The 21,674-nt window shown below is 35.5% G+C and overlaps 8 protein-coding genes across 8 annotated transcripts; 5 read left to right on the top strand and 3 right to left on the bottom strand.

Annotated features, from left to right (window-relative positions):
• Positions 1 to 947: 947 nt before the first annotated feature.
• Positions 948 to 2,576, top strand: PHYBLDRAFT_87448 (glycosyltransferase family 1 protein; the record flags this gene model as incomplete). The annotated part of the gene is made up of 5 exons (XM_018443664.1): positions 948 to 1,151; positions 1,233 to 1,292; positions 1,358 to 1,472; positions 1,559 to 2,436; positions 2,520 to 2,576. Coding segments are annotated over 5 exons (1,314 nt in total), but the record flags the coding sequence as incomplete, so codon positions are not given.
• Positions 2,577 to 3,057: 481 nt separating this feature from the next.
• Positions 3,058 to 4,113, bottom strand: PHYBLDRAFT_170779 (hypothetical protein; the record flags this gene model as incomplete). Its single annotated transcript, XM_018436428.1, has 3 exons — positions 3,058 to 3,222; positions 3,431 to 3,638; positions 4,052 to 4,113. 3 exons carry the CDS (start codon positions 4,111 to 4,113, stop codon positions 3,058 to 3,060), a joined length of 435 nt encoding a protein of 144 aa, XP_018289455.1.
• A 1,032-nt stretch (positions 4,114 to 5,145) lies between these two features.
• PHYBLDRAFT_100690 (hypothetical protein) lies at positions 5,146 to 6,105 on the top strand (the record flags this gene model as incomplete). The annotated part of the gene is made up of 2 exons (XM_018427602.1): positions 5,146 to 5,636; positions 5,766 to 6,105. Coding segments are annotated over 2 exons (831 nt in total), but the record flags the coding sequence as incomplete, so codon positions are not given.
• Positions 6,106 to 6,819: 714 nt separating this feature from the next.
• On the bottom strand, positions 6,820 to 7,730 carry PHYBLDRAFT_79939 (hypothetical protein). Its single transcript, XM_018443528.1, has 4 exons — positions 7,689 to 7,730; positions 7,456 to 7,566; positions 7,288 to 7,370; positions 6,820 to 7,172 (listed from the first exon to the last, which is right to left on the bottom strand). Exons 1-4 carry the CDS (start codon positions 7,699 to 7,701, stop codon positions 7,038 to 7,040), a joined length of 342 nt encoding a protein of 113 aa, XP_018289453.1. The 5' UTR covers positions 7,702 to 7,730; the 3' UTR covers positions 6,820 to 7,037.
• Positions 7,731 to 10,180: 2,450 nt separating this feature from the next.
• PHYBLDRAFT_70807 (secreted aspartyl protease) lies at positions 10,181 to 11,684 on the top strand (the record flags this gene model as incomplete). Its single annotated transcript, XM_018442336.1, has 2 exons — positions 10,181 to 10,437; positions 10,559 to 11,684. The coding sequence occupies 2 exons, from the start codon at positions 10,181 to 10,183 to the stop codon at positions 11,682 to 11,684; spliced, it is 1,383 nt and encodes a 460-aa protein (XP_018289452.1).
• A 665-nt stretch (positions 11,685 to 12,349) lies between these two features.
• On the top strand, positions 12,350 to 16,229 carry PHYBLDRAFT_187790 (hypothetical protein). The gene is made up of 13 exons (XM_018439423.1): positions 12,350 to 12,925; positions 13,019 to 13,036; positions 13,132 to 13,187; positions 13,299 to 13,399; positions 13,599 to 13,891; positions 13,984 to 14,099; positions 14,314 to 14,592; positions 14,718 to 14,878; positions 15,091 to 15,267; positions 15,480 to 15,592; positions 15,733 to 15,761; positions 15,805 to 15,818; positions 15,913 to 16,229. Exons 1-13 carry the CDS (start codon positions 12,418 to 12,420, stop codon positions 16,127 to 16,129), a joined length of 2,082 nt encoding a protein of 693 aa, XP_018289451.1. The 5' UTR covers positions 12,350 to 12,417; the 3' UTR covers positions 16,130 to 16,229.
• A 220-nt stretch (positions 16,230 to 16,449) lies between these two features.
• PHYBLDRAFT_134907 (hypothetical protein) lies at positions 16,450 to 18,675 on the bottom strand (the record flags this gene model as incomplete). Its single annotated transcript, XM_018429683.1, has 7 exons — positions 16,450 to 17,032; positions 17,120 to 17,299; positions 17,397 to 17,589; positions 17,706 to 17,801; positions 17,917 to 18,056; positions 18,133 to 18,335; positions 18,555 to 18,675. 7 exons carry the CDS (start codon positions 18,673 to 18,675, stop codon positions 16,472 to 16,474), a joined length of 1,494 nt encoding a protein of 497 aa, XP_018289450.1. The 3' UTR covers positions 16,450 to 16,471.
• Positions 18,676 to 19,840: 1,165 nt separating this feature from the next.
• PHYBLDRAFT_187788 (hypothetical protein) lies at positions 19,841 to 21,441 on the top strand. Its single transcript, XM_018439422.1, has 5 exons — positions 19,841 to 20,030; positions 20,147 to 20,232; positions 20,306 to 20,691; positions 20,747 to 21,193; positions 21,263 to 21,441. Exons 1-5 carry the CDS (start codon positions 19,964 to 19,966, stop codon positions 21,393 to 21,395), a joined length of 1,119 nt encoding a protein of 372 aa, XP_018289449.1. The 5' UTR covers positions 19,841 to 19,963; the 3' UTR covers positions 21,396 to 21,441.
• Positions 21,442 to 21,674: the final 233 nt, after the last annotated feature.

The raw sequence follows: 21,674 nt of genomic DNA, 5'->3' as shown, positions 1-21,674 counted from the left end.
TGGGTCGTCAGCATGGACTAGTCTTGCTTTTCTGTCGAATTTTCAAAAAAGGAATAGCCCGTGTAATAACTTTGGCATTAATGGATCGGATCTCATAATTCAAATCAAAAAAGAGGACCAGGATGAACAAGCAAAAATGAATAAACAGTTGGTGACACATTTTGCTATGTTGGGAACAGCTGAATCTGTAGTTGGGGGTAAGCTATATTTTATACTTGTTTAATCAAACTATAGACTTATAAATAACTGTATTATTATTAAAACATAGTCTTTAATACGGCATTATGGAAGATATTACCGTATTATGGCAAGATCTACTTGACAGAAAACTATGTTTGTTTTCATTCAAGAATACTTGCAGGACGCCAAAAGGTAATTAGCGAAATACCAATTGCATCTTTCTTATCTGTACATTTTATTTATTTTGTTTTCATATGTATTGATATATTTGTAGCTTATTGTTCCCAGTCAAGACATTGTAAATATTCGACGCCTAAAAAGCCGGGGTTATTATATTTTCTTTGGACTTGGCATCACTTTCAAGAACATTCAAGAAGAGGTAGACAGGTTTTCCTTTTGATTATCCAATAGGAAGAAGAAGAAGAAAAAAGTAACTTATTTGTTTGTATCTCTGTAACAGGTGTATTTTGAGTTTTCCTCGCAAGTCTTGCGTGATAGATGCTATGCTGTCCTATATCTACAGTGGATGTTAAAATCTTCGGATAAACAAAATCTTCAAAAACCCATATCTATTCACACATATCCACTTACTTTAGCAGATATTCTTTCAAAGTCTCAGGAACATGTCCTTCTTCCAGAAAAGTATAGTAGGTGTACACTTCTCTGTTACTTAAATAGACTCGGTACTTATTTGGCAACTGTTTTTCTATCAAAAATTAGATGGACCACCCTTATTATCATCCCTCAAGACTGAGAAAGTGGAAACACATTACAAGTCACCCAAACCTATGCATATTACATGTTTGACTATTGGATCCCGGGGTGATGTTCAGCCCTATATTGCATTGTGCAAACAATTGATGCTAGACGGTCACAAGTGTTGTATCGCATCTCACGAAGAATACAAGGGTTGGGTAGAGGGACATGGTATTGAATTCCGATCAATTGGAGGCGATCCAGGTGAACTGATGGTAAGAGCCAAAAGAGTTGAAAAATTGAAATAAACACACAGTGTGTTTCATCTTATTTATTTATTTACTTATTTATTTTAGAAATTATGTATTGATAACAACTTCTTGTCGGTTGCTTTTATACGGGAAGGACTTTCTTTTGTAAGTCGTATTTATATTTGAGGTATTACGCTTGGAAGATAATAATCGCATACCTTACTTCACAGTTCTATGGCTGGTTTGAGATTCTATTAGAAACTGCTTGGGAGGCTTGCCAGGGAACAGACCTTTTGATCGAAAGTCCGAGCGTAATGGTTGGCATTCATTTTGCCGAAAAACTAGGTATGAATTTCATCTGTGTATTTCATATGTTCTCGTTGTATATATGCATTCTAACACGATAAAAATAACAATGCATATATATTTAGGAATACCCTATTTTAGGTCAATGCCTTTTCCGTGGTCTCAGACAACTCGCTTCCCACACCCATTTGCTGTCCAAACTACTGCAGTCGGTCGAATTTACAATGACATGACTTACTCTGTCATTGAAATGGCATTGTGGGCTGGCACTCAAAGATACATCAACCGCTTTAGACGTACCAAACTAAAGCTACAATCTACAACCCTTGATCGGCTTGCTCTCTGGCGTGTTCCACATATATACTCCTTCAGTTCAACAATCGTATCTCCTCCTAGAGATTGGCCAGATTATGTTCATGTCACAGGTTATTGGTTTCTCGACAATCCGTACCAATCCTGGAAGCCTGATGAGGCTCTTGTAGCCTTTCTCAAAAAAGAAGATCAACGCCCTATAGTCTATATTGGCTTTGGATCCATCATTGTTCCAGACCCTGAAGCCCTTAGTAAAACTCTTATTGAAGCTGTTATTGAAGCCGATGTCAGAGCCATCATTAGTAAGGGCTGGTCTGCTCGTTCCAAGGGTGAGACATTAAATGAGGCTTCTGGTGAGGTTGATAAATCCAATGATATATTGAACGAGTACCCCGGCACAATATTTAATGTATCATCAGTTCCTCACGATTGGCTGTTCCCTCAAATCCAGGGTGTTGTTCACCACGGAGGAGCAGGTACAACTGCGGCTGGATTAAGAGCTGGTCTCCCGACAGTTATTAAGCCATTCTTTGGAGATCAACGTTTTTGGGGACAGCGTGTAGAAGAACTCGGAATTGGTGTCTGTATATCAAAGTTAACGATCAACAAATTATCCGATGCTTTGGTGAGCATCACTAGCTCTTCTAGTATGATAGCTAGAGCAAAGTCTATTGGAGAAACCATTCGAGCGGTAAGATTGAATTGTAGGAATAGATATGTAATTTAAGAAATCTTATTTGATCCATCTATGTATATTATTGCCTGGTTATTTAGGAAAATGGTGTAAAGACAGCTGTAGAATGCATATATCGTGAGATTGGCTTGGCGAAACGGAATTCCCAATTAGATCCCGAGCCAGAGTATACAAAGTTAACCTCATTATTACCAACAAAGTGGGCACTGTGGGGAACTTCTACAGATGAAAACGAAGTCAAGGAGGAATAGTTATATATCTGTATTATATTATTATTATTATCTTAAATTTTGGACATTTAATTTCTTTTAGCTTGATATGATATTTTTATTAGATTATGGGAAAACTTTAAAGTTGAAAATATAATATTAGAGTATTGCATTTCACAGAAAACCAAATTTGAATATGACCAGTATTAAGCTGGATTGCAAGTCTAACGCTTTTATTATTTTTGATTATTACTATTATCATTAAAGTGATAATATATATTTAAAAGAGCTCTTGGAAATTGATTGGAATAAACAGACAACTGTAATACTGTGGTGGAAACAGAGTAAAGATGATTTTATTTATTTAGAAGAACAGTACCCAGCTGTTTTTTTCTCTTCCTATTTTTCTTTACATCCAGCATGAGCATAACATCAGTTGCAAGCAGAGAATTATAGCACCAAGTAAAGATGTCAGCATTGCTATCTTCAGGTTCGCAAAAAGATTGAAAACATACATAGCATTTTCCAAATTGTTGGAGTTTGTCAGGTAAGCAGGGACTTCCGAAACAAACATCTGAAATAGCACATAACCCAATTCAGCCACACAATTAAATTCACCAACATGTAGCCGGATTAAATAAAGCGTAATATATGGGGCTGGGAAATAACGTTTATTCAATACACAATCGTTTCTACTTCTTTCTTCTTTTCCCAAGCGTCGCAAGCCGCACAAGATCCAAATTGACCAAACAGTGGCTTCCCGCCCTTGATTGTCTTTTTACCTCATCATAGCCCGCATTCATACCATTATCTGTATGGTGTGGAAAAACGGTAATGATACAATCTGAGTAACCAATAAAACCAAACTCCAGGCGTATGTCTCGTTTATGATCGTCAAATAAAGGTTGTATTTCATGTAAAATATATCTTGTAATGAGTGTTGTCTTGCATGTTTGAATTTGTTGGATCCGTTGGCAGAAGTTGGAGAAGCTGAGATGCAGATACGATGAGTTTCTTATCTATGGTTCTCTCTAAGCCAAGTAAGGAAGATGCTGCGTTGATTCAATCACTAGATTTATTGCATACGCTTTATACAGTTTCAAAGAGTCAAGGCTGATTCTGCGCACTTTTTTGTATAGTATATTACTGAAAAAAAAGACGGGATCATGTCTTTGTATAGTCGATTGTTATTCTTTTAATAAGAGAATTGAAGATAACGAGAGAATAAGAAGGGCATCAGATTCTAAGGCCAAGTTGTTGGATCTCACGAAATCAAAGATATATTTCTTTATGTTATGGAACCTCTCTGAGTTGTCATTACGATAACGGTAAATCGATCTCTACCTGGTGCCTGCAATTTCAAGGAAGTTTGAATGTTAATTATATATTAAGGGGAGACTTACGGATAGGCTGACAGGGCATGTTGACGAAACCCAATTGAATAATTAGCCGTAATCTCCCTCATAATTACTTTTTTTTTGAAGAGTCATATTTTGATATTTGCTAAATGTGCAAAAATAAAAAAAAATAAAAACACAGTAACCCTACAGGGCGACATTTTTATTATACCGGACCACAAGTTGTGTCTATTTTGGTAGGATATTTGCCTGGGATGGAATGGAATGACTCGATACCTTTTGAGAAGAGGATAAACAGCTTTGCTTATAGCTTTTTTCAATGAAAAGCTTTGGGCCACTTTCTGGTAATATATATGTGAGAGAAAGAGAAAGAGATGGTACACGTAAGAAGGACAATAAATAGTAAAAACATCGAACAAGATTGCGTCACAATGTAATGGCAACAATTTCTTATAATCTTCTGCTTAACAGGCTATTGATATAGTGTTTTTTTTATAACCGTCTAAACGTAGGGCGCAAAGGACTATTAATTGAATACATTGTATTTTTCAGGACACGCCATTTCACCCTGAAGGATTAGGAAAAGACCCTGGGCCCGGGACAAGTAAGCCCAATCAATTGGTTTGGCAAAAAAAAGGGGGGTAGTGCGCCATCAGGAAGATGTCGTCCCCGTAAGATTGCTGATTCCAACAGCCTAAAATTTCTTATTAATCATTAGAATCAATGTTAGACAATATGTAATGTCCGACGGTTAATCAGCGTTTAAATCTGGGTTGGGTTAAAGGGGAGATGTTGTGACACTATGGGTCACAACTCATGCTTAGTCAAGCTTGACACACCAAATCCAAGTTGAGCGTTGATTTGAAAATAACATATAAAATAAAGACAGGGGATTAAGATTCAATTGCCCTTGTTTCTTTTTTTTTCTTTCTCTTTATTTTTTTCTCTTCTTCTTTTTACCCTCTTAAATAAAGATGCCTGCCGTGTTTACCTTGTTCGGTATGAATGTTGTCCATGACACAGTCAAACTTCCATCATCTCTGCCTCGGCCAACATCATACAAAGAATATGTCAAGTTCATGAGTAACCAGCTGTATTCACCCAAAGCAATCACACCCGCTCTACAACAAGACAAGCTGGATGTCCAATGCCAGGTCCGTGCACGTATTCCGACCATGGAAGGTGGTGAGATGCACCTCTTTCTCTACAAGAACAACAAGGACACAAAAGAGCACATGGCTATTGTGTACGGAGATGATATCCGGTCCAGTTCGCTTGACAAGACCTGGGAGAACGAGACGATTATGAACAGAGTTGTGCGCGGTGCATATTATGGCCGTCTTGAAGAGATCATCACAGACGAAACACAGTATACCCAACTAAATGCTAAACAGTGGGCTCGTTTGGCACAACAACAGGCTATTGCCAAGGAAGCCTGGCGCCCGGTTTCAGAGGCTCCGCTTGTACGCATACACTCCGAGTGTTTCACGGGAGAAACTGTTCACTCTGCTAGATGTGATTGTGGAGAGCAGCTGGATGAAGCTATGAGGTTGATGCAACAGGCAGGAAGAGGTGTAATTGTATATTTACGACAAGAAGGACGGGGTATTGGATTATTAGAGAAATTAAAGTGAGTACAGAACTTTATTTCTATATACATATATACATGTGTGTGTGTGTGTGTCTTGATTGTTTCGAAACAATGAGTCATCTAGTTATTCGTTTATTTATTTATTTACTTACGTAACATTTTTGTCAGAGCGTATAACCTTCAGGATCTGGGCCATGACACGGTTGCTGCAAACTTACTGTTGGACCATCCAGCAGATGGTCGCACGTACGATATTGCCAATGATATTCTCAAAGATCTTGGTTTGTCAGAAGTGCGATTGCTGACCAATAATCCAGATAAAATTGAACAGCTTGAGGCATTTGGAGACATCAAAGTGGTCGATAGAAAATCAATGGTACCTCAGTCATGGTCCTCCTCTCCGCCACTCTCACACACACCCCAGTCCACTCCTAAGAAAGAGCTTGATAGATACCTTGCTGTCAAGGTTACAAAGATGAGACACATGCTTGATCTTCCAACATCCATATTACCACAATAGATATTTTATATTTCTATTTTACCTTTTATTTTTACTTGTTTTATAAAACTAATTAATGCACGCCAATCTACATACACATACATACAAAACCATTCATAGGTCCCAATATATATATATATATATATATATATATATTCTATAGAATCGTCTCTATCATCATACCTGCAGATGAGTTTATAAAGTGAGGTTGTTAATTCCTTAAAAAAAAGGTACACATTTCTCAAAAGAGTAATAGATTTGTGTGACTGTATTAATACTGTGAAAATATATTTATTGGTGTATAAAAAAAACATTGCAGCTTATAAATCATTAGCGAAAATATAATATGGAAGAGCTCACCTATACGGTAATGATTTTTTCTTTATTAATTCAAAGGGATTGCCATGTTTGTCCAGAGCGCCACGACTTTCTCTATTGTAAATTCCAAAAGCATCTCTTATTGATGCAATTTTGAAACAAACAAACATTTATTAATTAATTCAAATTGAACCATGTAATAAATGAATAACCTCAAATTTGATTCATAAAATTGAATAAAATGATCTTTTTCTCTCTCTTTTTTTTTAAAAATAATAATAATAATAATATAATGCTAATGACATTCTGGAAATCAAATATTTTTCTTTCTTTCTTTCTTCTTCTAGCCTTGTCAAGGGCACAAGCGCCAAAAGAACAAGTATATAATGTTTATGGATGTTTTGTGTGATACATTTTTTGTTGATATTTGGAAAGATGCGGTCATTTTGGTAGATGGGTAAGGGGTCTGTACACGGATCATTGATAGAAAGCAAGAGAATAATATAAAAAAAATACTAAAAAGAAAGTAATTGTAGATAGATAGATGGAGAAAGCGAGCGAGCGAACGAACGAACGAGTGAACGAGCGAGATAGAGGTGGAGGGAGAGTATAAAGAAGGGAGTTTATTCCGCTGCCTTCTTCTTTGCCTGACGCAGATGATGCTGCTTAACCTTCTCTTTTTCCTTTTGCTGCTTCAACTTCAATTTAGCCTTTTCTTCCTGACGGGCAAGCTTAATCTTTTGCTTTTCGGCTTCAGCCTAAGAGGGAAAATAAATCCAATTCAAAGCAAAACGTTAGTTCACTATATTCATATAAAGAAAATGTGTATATATTCGTACAAAAATCCAGAAATCCACAAAAAAAAAAATTTACCTCTTGCTTGGCCTGTTCGATTTCATTCAGCAATTCTTCCTTAAAAGGCCATGAGTTGGGGATTCCAGGATCCTTCTTTGTTCCTGAATATTACAATTTTTTTTAAAAAAAATAAGGTTACGATCAATAAGATGGATGAGGATGATCGACATTCTGGGATCGACTTACTGTTACTCTTGGGATTCTTCTTTGCCAACTTCTTTTCTTTTCTGTGATGTTCCTTTACTCGCTTGATGATCTTATAACGATGTGCGGCTTTGATACGCTTGCTTTGGGGTTCTATTATTTTAAAATAAATAAATAAATAACAGTAGTATTAGTATATGTTTAGAAGACAAGTATAAAGATATATATACAGAAAATGTGTAAATAAATTAAGGATCTTAATTAGATCAACTTACTCTTGGCAACCATGATGTCGAGAAAGGTAGTGTGGCTGTCTTTACAAAAATGGGGGAGCACCTTTATCACAGAAAAAAAAAAGAGAACGCTATAATTGAGAGCCAAGCCACCGCATGATTGCAGGACCCAGTCACTCCGCTGTCAAAAGAAGGTGAGGGAGAAAGAGAGAAAAGGTTATACGAAGGTATACCAATAACCATCATAATTTTATAGGTTCCGCCAAATCAAGAATACAACTTCTTTGGCTCTCTTATCCTAATTTGCCTACTTTAACTAAGCAAATTATCTCTTAAAATATAACAATAGAAAATTGTTTCTAATAAATGCAAAATCAAAAACCAATACAACAAAAGAAAGCAATTAAATTAAAAAAAAAATGATTTAGTTTATAGGTTGTTTCAATATATATATATATATAAGGCTTTGTAGAAAACACGATGAACCAAAAGAAACAGTTTACAATTTTTTTCTGCACACACACACAAGCACAAGCACAAGTATTGTGCGCTAAGCCGATATTATAACTAATTAGTGAGCAAGATTGGTTATGCAAGGAGATAGTATACACACAAAAATACATATTGGTTTATCCTAACCGCTCAAGCTAAAGAAAAAATTGATACGAAATACATACACACATATATATAATTAGAGGCTCTATCAAATAATATTTGGCTTTAGTCCATAATAGAGTATTATATCAAATCATATAAAATGAACAGCCAACGCAACACACAATATGCATGTAAAGCTTGCTAGCTCAGAAACAAGATATCATCTAGTTGATTGAATGTTAGAATATGAGTCGTATGCTTAAGTGGATAAAGATATAGAGCGATAGAGAAAGCGGGTATGTGAGTGCGTGTGCATATACTCCATAGTACTTCATCATGTAAGGAACCAGTAACTCAGCATCCAACACACAGGATAAATAAACATGTACAAAAAAATCAGTTTATAATATTTTTATAAATAAGCATATTTGTGTAGTGTGAATATAACAAAGCTCAAAAACTCTTTGTGATACTTGTACATGTACATGTGTATATGTATATATGATCGTCGTTCCAAGCAAACAAACAAAAACAAGGAGGGAAAATACTTAGACGCTATAGAGTATTACTCCCTAGCACAAAATGTGTATCCCCTCTTACCCCTCCCTTTTTTCTTCTTCTTCTTTAATGTAAAAAACATTTCGTGGATTGTGTGTGTGTGTGTTTGAGATGGTGTAATGTGGGCGCATCTGCAGGAGTGTCTGAAGCAGATATCAAGTGAGGACTCATATGGCTTGGTAAAGGACTTTAAGAGCTAAATATGTTAACTTGAAGAGATACATATATATAATCAAAGTTTATAAAGAGGGTTGTAAGCAGAATATTCGATTATACAGATTTGGTCATCGTAGGTATTATGTTTTTAATAGATTATATATTTTCTTTAATTCAACTTGATGTTTTATGATGCACATACATAAGCAAAAGAAAAGCCTAGACTTTACATGCTATCCAAAATTAGGTACTATATACTTTTATGGTTGACCTGAGTAATTCTGCACTTAATCTTACAGCATTTTGGTCTATAGTATTTAATATTGAATATTGAATATCTTGGTTTTTTTTTGGCTGTAGAAAATTTTATGAGTTTATTATATCCGTAAAATGAATCAATTGTCTTTGACATTCAATATAAATATGTGAATTTGACATTCTGTTCTGTAAAACTTATTTATTTACTTTTGAGACATACTTGGCCCTTTTTTATCTTACCCAGAAAATAACTGGGTTTGTGCCAACCCCACAATTCCAATAATAAACTATGAATCTAATATGAACATTGAAACTACCTAAATATATACATTTACAAGTCAAAGGCATTAATTCAAATTTAAAAGCCTAGGCCTTGTATCAAAATAAATAATAGCTTTTAAAAAAAAAACATTATTACGGCACATTAAAAGATATTGATATTTGTTTGCCTTATTATTTTAGAACAAGTAATTGAGAGTTTAGATATACCCTTTTTTCATATACTTTTTCTTCTTCTGTAAGCAAAGGTAGAGAATACTTTATCTATTTGAGAGATCAAGTAAAAGAAAAACACAAGTAAAATGTAGGAATTTATACGTTTGGAACAAATTTTCCATCAAATATGTCAACAAAAAATAATAATAATATGTACAGTATAAGCAAAAAAAAAAGATTCCTATTTTGAACTGCATTTACTGAGAAAGGCGATTTTCTTATATATGTATCTAAAAGAAGAAGAAGAACGAAAAGAAATTTGGGTCAAATCTGCAGGTTCATTGTGGCACGACATGTTGTGTAGTATATGCTGGTGCATATAAATACACAGAAAAGGTTTCTTTTATTACTCAAGGTTATCTTTCTTTGTTTACCATCGTTGTTCTTGACCTTTTCTTTCTTTATTTCTTTATCTCTTCCCTTCTTTATTTTCATTCTTTCTTTTGTCTTTGATGCATCTTAATTATTTCATGTTGTTATTATTGGGCATTTCGGCTCTAATAAATACAGCTTCAACTGCTAAATCTGTACCTGGAATAGTCCGCATGCCAATCTTCAAAAGATCACAATCAACAAGTATAATTACCAAAAGACGTAAACGAGATATTCTTAAAGAGCCAGGCTTGTTTAAGTCTGGGCTTTACAATGATTACGGTTCACAGTATCTTGTTCATTTGTCAGTCGGAACTCCTCCACAAAAATTTACAGTAACCCTAGACACTGGAAGGTAGCGATTGCTTACAGAACAAAGAATAGTAAAATAAAGTAATTTTCCAATAAAAAAAAACATTTCTAACAAACAGAAACTAAACTTTGATTCCATTTATTTATTTTTATTGTCCTCTTAGTGCTAATTTGTGGGTTCCTTCTGTCAAATGTAACCCAGAGCTCTGCCCACACACTCGGTTTGACCAAAAAAAGTCTTCGAGCTTCAATGACACTGGCAAATCCTTTGATCTTCAGTATGGAATCGGTAATGCTACTGGTGTGTATGGAACCGACACAGTTTCTATTGCAGGTGCCACAATACAAAATCAACAATTTGGATTAGCAACATCAACTCACAATCTTCTGACCGATGTCGTCTCATTCGACGAAGACTCACCGCCAGCAGAACCTAGCCAAGGATCACTTGCGATATCTGACAAGGTTGAGAATGGTATACTCGGCACGGGATTTCCTCAACTCACTGTTCCTGGTCTAGGCAGCCAAAAGCCCCACTACCCGCTCGTGTTCAACATGGTCAGGCAAAATATCATCAAAGATCCTATATTTTCGATCTACCTGGGCGCAGCCACAGACATGGGGTGGGCTGGGGAAATTGTATTTGGCGGAATTGACTCTACCAAGCACAGTGGCGATCTTGTCTATCTTCCTGTGACCCCTTATGACACGACGAGCCGAGAAATATCGTTGGACCCATCATCTGGAAAGACTGTTGATGATTATTTTTATTGGCAAGTCTACAGCCAAGGAATCTCGGCTACCAATGGAAACTCAACGACAAAATTTGATGTTTCACCTGACAAAGGATACATCTTTGACACCGGGTCAACCCTATCTTATTTTCCTCAATCGATCGTTGAACCAATGCTGACTGGGCTTGTGGGACCGAGTGGATATTCGTATGATCCATCGACATCGTCATACTTTATCAATTGCCACGGTATGCCACCTAATGCAACTGTGCAGCTTCAAATGTCAAGTACTGGAAGCAAGATGACATCTCCAACTACCCTGACCATCCTCGCTTCCAAGCTGGTTATTCCTGTCAATGGAGCTACGGTAGAAGATGCGACAAAATGTATATTTGGAATTGGAGAGAATACCTTTTTAGCCAACGAAAACATGAGCTCGATGTATTTGATTGGCGACACTATCCTCAGAACGACCTACCTTGTATTTGATATGGGCAAAAAGCGCATTGGAATTGCAGCAGCTATTGGTTCTGGCAGCGTAGTTAGCCAGATCTAATGATGATGATTTTGAGATTAACAAAATCAGAGAATGTACCAAAACAAAAGAGGGAGGAAGGAAGTAAAGAAGTAAACAAAAAACAAATTATTATTATTATTATTATTATTGCTATTATATTTACACATATCTGATAAAGAGATAGATTCAACCCTACTATAAGCAACCGTGAGCTTAATAAAAGAGATCCCAAAAGAAATAAATAATAAAGAGCTATGTATTCACTACTATGCATTTGCTGTGTATTTAAAGTATTCCTTGAAAATTTGCTTAAATACCATATACTGTTATTGTGGTTATAATTATTATTAATATTATTAATATAATGAGACAGCCTGTAATTTCTATATGAATTTTTACACAAATGAATCCCTACAAATATTTTTTTTTTGTTTTGTTTCTTTATCGACGCGCATTTATATTAATTATCGCAAAAGCAAACCCAAGGAAAGGTACACATTCAATAATGGGCATTCAAGCCGTTGAATTTTGTGTTTGAATAGACCCTGGCTCAATTACTCAAAAATACATTTATATATTCAATATTTAGGTAGCAATTGAACAAGCATAATTATTGAAACAAGAAAACAAAAAAAAAAACAAAAATTAACACGGACAAGACACACGATTAATTAATTTATGCAAACTTTCTCTCTTTTCTCTGTCTATCTCATTATATTCTTATTTGTATTTACGAAAATAAAGAGAAAAAAAAACATTTCAGTAGAGATTGATGTACATTTGTTTTTGGAATCTCATATTGGTTTGTACTGTAATTGGGTACTTTTGTACAGCTGTACAGGCCTACATTACAGACATCAAACTAGTGACATGTGATGGACATCGTGCATGTCCAAATTTTCCTGGTTACAAGAAACTAGAAACCAACTTGAATGCAGGAACCAAACGCAGCCAGATATACATGCACATTAAAGACGATCCTTCATCAGATCCGATTACTGATCTCTTGATTCTCAAGACACCAGATCCACCAAAGGCTACAGGCTGGACACGTCTTGAGACTGATTTAAATCATAACACTGTCTTTGATAACCAGACAGCGATCTGGCTGTATTTTACAAAGGACAAGCGCTTGTCCGTAAACCCGGTGACATCTATTATCATTAAGGAAGGGGACAGTCCGGTAGTTGGGGCAGAGTACAGACGATTGCCAGTGGATTTGAATGAAGGTGTTGGAGGCATGCCGCTTTATATGTTTTACAGCCAATTAGGACCCAAAGGTAAAGATGACTGATAATAGGTAACAGTAGCAATAGTAGAAAATGTTGATGATGAATAATAATAATAATAATAATAATAATAATAATAAAGAGAATATTTATTCGATAAAAGTAAATTTAATGGCACATAATAGTAATAATTTTCAAGAATTCTTATTTACATTTAATGACCCTGTACATAACATATGTGTAAATTGTTAATGTAGATCCAATCACTGCCCTAACAGCCAAAGCTTGTTTTACAGACGTGTGCTATATGGATGTAAGTTTAAGTAAATTGGTTGGTTAGGATCGTATGTTATACTAAAAATCAAGACTAATTTTTTTTTGATCGATATGATTTAAATTGTACAAAAATATATAACTATATTAGGGATGGGAAAGGGTAGAAAAGGATGCCAATGAGGGTGTGATTGTTGGTATGAGAATCTACCTCTTTTACCAACGTAAAAGAAACAGCCCACCTGTTACAGAGTAGGTTTACTTTATTTATTTTATAAATATTTTGTGTGAAGAATAAGATAAAATAAGAAACTCAAATTTGTGAACAAATTGTACACTATATGTGATATTCTAATCTCTCTCTCTCTCTCTGCTTCTTCTTATCCTCATCCCCCTAACTCTTTTCTTTTTCTCCCCCCAAAATAACCATATATTTATATAATTATAATAGTATTGTGCTCGTATTGGATGATCAGACAGCACCTGAGGGTTACAACAAAGTAGAGGTTGATCTGAACTTTGTTACTTTCCGAGGTGCCTCGATTTATTTGTGGTACAAGACATTGTCTAACCCCAGTGAAGAAGAAAAGTCAACCGCAATCCAACAAGTGGCAATAGAATATGGTCAAAACGCAGTTGCTCCTCTTGGCTGGGAGAGATTGAGTGTGGACTTGAACAGTAACCACGATGGAAAGGGTGGGTTTGGAGAACCTACGTTTCTGTTTATCCAAAGAGGGTATCACGGTGAGTTGCTAGAAGGAGTAAGAGACCGAATAATATATATATATATATATAATTGAACACAAAAAGCATGCTGTGTACATGTTTGTTGGCAGAACTTCCTCCTCGTCAACCATTGGTGTTTAGAAAGGACGGAACTTTCAAGATTGTACAACTAGCAGATCTGCACTTTACAAACGAGGTGGGAAAATGTAAAGACACGCCAGTTGAAGTAAGTTTTCTTTCTTTTTAAAAGTAAATATAATATATATATATATATATATATAGATTGCTAGATAGATTGCTAGATAGGTATAAATATCGATAAATGATTAAATGAATAAATAAACAAGATGTACAAGATGTGACTATTATTATTTCCGGTTGGCTTAAAGTCCTTTGTGTGTCTATGTGTATCTATGTGTGTGTGTGTGGGTATTGGTTAGTTTGATTGCAAAGGAGATGATTCTACGATTGCTACAATCGAAAGACTCTTGGATCATGAGAAGCCGGATTTAGTCGTCTTTGGCGGCGACAATATAGACGGCAATGGTTGTTATTTTGTTTTTGTTCTTTTTTGTTTTGTTCTTTCTTTTGTGTGCGTGTGTATTTATATCCAAAACCTTGTACTCATACCCAAAACCTATATCTCAGGTGCTGTTACAGATGCAAGAGCAGCAACCTTCAAATTTGCAGAACCAGTCATTAAACGCAAAATTCCATGGGTAAAATATATATATCTACATAGACAGTTAGATAAAGAAAATGTTAAAATGACTATTAATATTTTCTATACATACATACTTATATACATATATATGAACATCAATCTCTTTTTTATATCTGATAGGTGGCCGTGTTTGGTAACCATGACGATGAAAATGATTTGACACGCGAGGAACTTTTTGAAGTTATCCGACGCATGCCTTTCAGTTTGAATGAGCGAGGACCCCTTGAATTACCCGGCACTGGAAATTTTGCTCTTCAGGTATTTTCAAATGCTACCCTCGAGTAAGTTAAATTATCATGAATATCAACAATTTAAGAATGAAAGAGAAACCAAAAAAGAAATAAAAACAAAAACACCAAAGAAAAGTCTTCACCCCCAAAATATATATGTGTAGATATAGTTTTGGCTAATAAAAATAAAATAAAATAAAATAAGAAATTAATACATTCCAACACACACATGTATATTCTTTTAATTCATTTTTTTTTTACAGAGCACACGCCTTGACAATTTATTTTCTAGATTCGCACGGCCTTGCAACCAAGGATACGTATGACTCGATAGATCAAGAACAACTCAATTGGTTACAGGAAACCTCGGCGAACTATGCGCAATCTGGAAAGGGAACACAAAAACCAAATGCTCTTGCTTTCTTCCACACACCAATTTGGTAAGACTTTGTTACACTTTTCTTTTGTACGATATGTTTTTTTTGGGGGGAGACAAATGTATATATATATATATATATGGCCACTATTTTTTTGGGGGGTGTGAAAGAATATTGGGGGGGTTGGGAAGGTGGTTGTGGTTGTGGTGGAGAGAGAAATGAGAGACGAGAAAAAGAAGAGGAGAAAGTAGGGTCTCAAGCATACTGTGTAACAGGGAATATCATGGGGCGGAGGACAAGTCTGTGCCTAAGTTGGGAGACCAGCGTGAGACAATTTCAAGTCCAAGAAAAAAGAAAAATCTATCAGTTCTTGACGCATTTGTGAAAGGTAAGCAATAGAATAAGTACAATAATATGCTTTTTGGAGTAGATTTTTGTATGTATTTTTTTATATAAAAAACATAGTGATAATTAATGTAGAATTATTATTACTATTGCTGACATGGCTTATTAATTGGTATTATTTAGCTGGTGACATAAAGGCGACTGGGTGGCAAGTATTTTGAATATTAAAAAACGACAATTACCAATAATATATAGGCATTACATGCATAGTAATTAAACCCTTTTTTTTTTACTTTATTCTATTCTATTATATTCTATTTTTCTCGGTCTATTCGGCTCTATGTATTTATATAAATATAATAGTGGACACGACCATGTAAACGACTATTGTATCGAACAAAAGGGTATTCAATTATGCTACAGTGGTGGATTGGGAATCGGTGGGTACGGTGCCGCTCATCTTGGTTGGCCACGCAGAGCCAGAGTCTGGGAAATCAACCGATTCGGAGAAGGAATTGTAACCTGGAAACGGTTGGACGACGGTGCCCTGACCCTGCATCACTATCAAACACTACTTTGACGGAAACTGTCAATCCAAAAATAAAACAAAGCACATGCACAATATACATATATACATATATATATACACAAATAAATATATAATCTTGTATATATTCTGTATATAAATACTTGTAAATTAAGAAATAATATACATATACACATATATATTACACTACATACAATACACATACACAGTGACACTACACACCTACACACCTACACAGTACACAGTACACATTACATATATACCTTAGCAACGAACACGAGCATGTTTGTACATATATATATATATATATATATATGTATGTATGTATGTATTATTATTTGTTCTTTTTGCTCTTTTTTGTTTACTTTTGTTTTGTTATATGAAACCGCTTAATTGAGCCACAGACTGAATGATATCTGGCACAGACACAGACACCTTATTCTTGACTGTAAAGTAACTCATGGCTGTAACTGTTCCGATTGCCATGGTCCCCACAATCGTATTCAACCAAAACGACTGTCGGTTCCAGCGCTGGATTGCCTGTGAATAAGGCATGGTTGTAAAGCTGACCATGGTGTAGAGTGGAATCACAACTCGGGGCATGACAATGTGTAAGATGCCCTCAAGTTTCTTGCGGGCCAGATATCTCACCGATGTCACGGCTGACTGCATCTCGTAGTGGTTATAGAGTGCAAGGTCGCAGATTGCGTGGGTATCCTTGACATGAACCCGAGAGTACTCGTCAAGTGCAGCCTCGAGGTCATCGATCTTGCCGTTTTCGTGCTTTGAAGGCAAGACATTGTGTTTGTCGAGTATCTCGTGCAAGACCTCCACATCCTGGAACCCACAGTTCATACCCTGGCCGTAGAATGGAACCATGGCGTGAGCAGCGTCACCGAGAATCAAAGCCTTGTCTTTAAAATTGTGAGGAGAAGTCTAAGCAACATATATATATTAATATAAATATACGAACATACACATACACACATATGAACGTGTATTATTATTGCTGGTATTATTTACTTTTATGTTGATCAAAGAACCTTTTTGGTTGGCAAAGTAGTCTTCGACTAGACGCTTGGTGCCAATGAGTGGGATTGAGTCCGGGAAATTTTCTTGGAAAAATTCTAGCAATTTTTCGGATGTATTGATAGATTCAAACATTTCAAAGGGCATGAATAAAGTACAAGTAAAGGAATGATCCTAAGGTACCAATATAATAATAATTAGCTTTAGTTACAAATACATAAACACACAAACACATAATTACACGTATAATAATAAGTGTACTTCATTTCACTAAAAAGAAAAAGAAAAGGAAAAAAAAGGTACTTGCCAGGTTTGGTAGAGCAATTAACATAAATGTGTGTCTTGGCCAGATGTGAAGATGATTGGGATCCAAAGCATAGGTGTCATTACCCTGTTCATCTTTTGCTGGAGGCATGGATAGTTCGCAGTAAGCAGTGTCAATATACTCTTGAGAATACTGCATACTAATTTATTGTGTTAATTGCCGAGTAGATCAGTTGGTCAATTAGTTGTATGATCATTATTACTGTATGGTGGCGGTGATGTTTGTGATGTGTAAGATAAGATGAGAATTGCATACCGCATAGATCGCATCATCTGGGATCTTGTCTTTGAGTAGGCACCATCAGTACCAATTACTAAATCTGCTGTTTTGAACACTTTTATCTTTTCAGGGCTGCCACAGATATAATATATATATATATATATATATATAAAGGTAGATCATACAATATAGTATGGAATTAGCACAAATCGAACCTTTTGTCTTGTTGTTATTCTTTATGTATTACCCCACACTAAATTCCATGGTACCATTCTCAAGGTTAGCGTGCAAGAGATGATGTTCAAATCCCAATCTGACGTTTGGGAGATCACCCACAACATTTAACAAGAGCTCGTTCAGACGGCCACGGTCTACTGCATTAATATGCTTATTGATCAAACGTTTTTTTTTTTGGTTTTTGGTAAATAATTACAGTATAAAGGTATTTATAACAAAATCTTACCTCTCCATGTACAGAATATGCTTGAGACGTTTGAGTGTCTTTACCTAAATGCACCATTCGGGCACGCATCGGCACAGCTGCACCAAGGACAATTTCTTCCAATCCCATATCAACTTTTCTCAGGGCGCTCAAACCACGTTCAGACACAGCAAGATTGATCGAACGGCCTCTTTGATTTATTTTTTCTTCGGGTAATCTCATATCTTGAGATAATTCCAAATAATGTAATATAATATAATATAATATAATATGATAAATAAATAAATGATTTTAAAAGCTGGTTTTTTTTAAAAAAAGTATTTTATTCAAAATGTATCTATTGCCTTCTATTGCTGCAATATATATGTATGTATGTATGTATAAAAATAAATTCCCACGGCTAACGTTGTAGTTGATTATTATATCTTTTTGTGTGTTTGTACCTTTTCTATGCTCATAAAGAACTACATTCCAACCACGTTGGGCAAAATAAATTGCATTGAGACAGCCGACAAGACCAGCACCGACAATGGCAACAGTTGCAGGATGTTTAATGTCTGACATTAGAGAAACCAATAACAGAAAGGTATAGAAAAGGAAAGAATGATAAAGAGAGAGAGAGAGAGAGAAAGAGCCGAGACCAAAAGAGTCACAGGCAAAGATTGATCGATTGATCGATTTTTTTTTGAGATGTTGTATTACTATTATGTCATCAATGGTCCGTGTATACAGATTGTTTCTTTGGTAATGAATTTTGTGTAGACACAGTAAAACAGCCATTTTTTTGGTATTGGTCAATGTAGTCTCCAAGTAAATGATATTAATTTGGAGTGTATTGACTCACAGCGCAGCCCATCTTTTTTTCTCTTTCTTGAAAAAAAAAACCCAAAGAAGAAGAATAGCAAGAGAAAGAGCAAGAATAATTAAAGACGTATTGGTGGCTTCAACCAAAGGATTGATTTCAAATGAGCATACATGTGGTAAAATGTCAAGCTTTGCCAAGACCACAATACAATATACTATAATGCATACACCAATCAAAGAGATAAACTAATATTTTGCAGTAAAGCCCCTGTGACTCCCTCCCAACCCTTGATTTCCAAGTTAAGAAACAAAAATGATAGAATAGAATTGCAGTAATACATATCATTGCTTCTCTTTTCTCTATTCATTGCTTAGTTAATATTACCATTGCGTTGTGGTTACACATACATTTGAGATATGCATAGGAGAACCAAGTTAGCAGCGACTCTTCTTTTTTTGCTATGCTTGTTTTGTTTTGTTTTGTTTTGGAAACTATCTATCAGACAACTATTTCCAGCAAAGCAAAGCATTGTGCTGTTGCTGTTTGTTAAACTAAAAATATTAAAGATGATGAAAATCTAAGCTGTAATTTGCTTTGTTAGAAATTTTAACTTTACTAATCTTTCGAGTGTGTCCATGCCAAGTGTGACTTTTTTTTTTTACATAATACGCTGAAAAGAACCACCCTGAAGCAAAAATAAAATATATATTTTATCTATAAAGGGGAGGAGGGGAAAAACTGAAATTACGTGAATTGTTTATAATACATACACATATATAGACATACAGCATAGACACACAGACAGATAAAGCAAAAAAAAAAAAAAAAAAAAAAAAAAATGACGCGGGAAGGAAATGAAAAAAAAAAAATGAAAGAAAGAAAAAGCGAACTAAGTTTTATTTCTACTACTTTTATTACGTACATACATAATATATCTATATTTATATATAATACTCTAGTATAGAGTCGACTGACAAGAGTCCTCTATTCACGCATACACAAACAGATACATACAAACTCCTTCAACAAGCTTTACCAAGTTGCAGTATGGCCAGTCCAAGCTGTTACGAAATCTCAAACACTCCCATCACTGCTCATTCCTTTAACAAGGACAGTAAGTATTAATGTCAAAAAAAAAGAAAGAAAAGATGATGATGTTGAAGAGCGTCTTTGAAATTTCTATTACCACAAGATAATTATTAATATTATTATAATTGTTATTAATTGCAGAGCTTGTGGTGTGCCAAAACTCAACCGAAGCCATCATCTACGAACATGAGCAAGCCGCATGGAAACAAGAAGCTGTTTTGACTGGTGTAAGTGACATTATAAAAAAAATATAAATGATTACTTGTACTAATTACAATAAATAAATATATATTAAAATAGCATGACAAGGTAATCACCAGCATTGACTTTGCTCCCAACACCAACCGTATTGTTACTTGCTCGCAAGACAGAAACGCCTACGTCTGGACCAACGAACAGGGTACCTGGAAGCCTGGACTTGTGTTACTGCGTATCAACCGTGCTGCAACTTATGTCCGCTGGTCTCCTAACGAAGAGAAGTTTGCGGTTGCCAACGGAGCGCGTTGCATTGCAGTCTGTTACTTTGATGAGGATAATGACTGGTGGGCTAGTAAGCACATCAAGAAGCCTATCCGCAGTACTGTTCTTTCGCTTGATTGGCATCCCAACAATGTACTCCTGGCTGCTGGTTCGGCAGACATGAAGGCACGCGTCTTTTCTTCGTTTATCAAGGGACTTGACAAGAAGTAAAGTATTGTATTGTATTGTGTCTTATCTATATTAATTTTTTTTTTCATTTAGGCCTGCACCTACAGTTTGGGGTGACAAGTTACCTTTCAACACAGTTTGTGGAGAGTTTAGTAATGGTAAGGGTGGTTGGATTCATTCAGTGGCCTTTTCTCCTTCGGGTGATGCATTGGCATTTGCTGGTCATGATGCATCGATCAACATTGCCTATGCTAGCCAGGATGGCAACCACACCCTCTTGACTATTCCCAACCACACCCTCCCTTTCCGTTCGCTTCTCTGGGCGAACGAGAGCCAGATCATTGCTGCTGGATACGACTGTGCCCCGATTTTGATCGAAAACAAGAACAATGGCTGGAATATTGCTGGATCTTTGGACACTGGACGTAAAAAGGTGTCTCAGGCTGCCTCTGTTCTCAGCAGATTCAAGTCTATGGATTCTCGTGGACAGGCTGATTCTAGTGACTCTGGCTTGTTGACCACCCACCAAAACACTATCAAGTAAGCCAAAAAAATAAAACTAAAGATAATTGTGGTGATATTTAACTTTTTTTTTTGCAAATTCAAAAGTGAGGTTCGCTTTCATACAGGTACACGCGAAAATGTGACACACTTCTCCACATGTGGTGTTGATGGCAGAGTTGTGATTTGGGAGTTTGATCCTAGTCAGTTGGTAGCTGACATGGGTGCATTGAAGGTTTAAAAAATAATTGTTATAATAATAAAGACATTGTCATTATTATATGCACACACACACACACACACACACACACACACATATATATATATATATATTACAGCAGTAACATTAACAACAAGAGTAATAATAAGCTAGCCTATCATTGTTTAATTATCATTAGTTCTATCTATCTATATATTGAATAATCCATATCAAGACTACTACTACTGCTACTACTACTATTATTATTATTATTATCTGCTTTACTTTTTCTTGTTGGTGACTATAATTTGAATAGAGATT

This window comes from Phycomyces blakesleeanus, assembly GCF_001638985.1.
Source record: "Phycomyces blakesleeanus NRRL 1555(-) unplaced genomic scaffold PHYBLscaffold_16, whole genome shotgun sequence".
Taxonomy (NCBI): domain Eukaryota; kingdom Fungi; phylum Mucoromycota; class Mucoromycetes; order Mucorales; family Phycomycetaceae; genus Phycomyces; species Phycomyces blakesleeanus.
The sequence above is the reverse complement of the archived record's forward strand: the minus strand, read 5'-3'. Positions and strand labels throughout refer to the sequence as shown.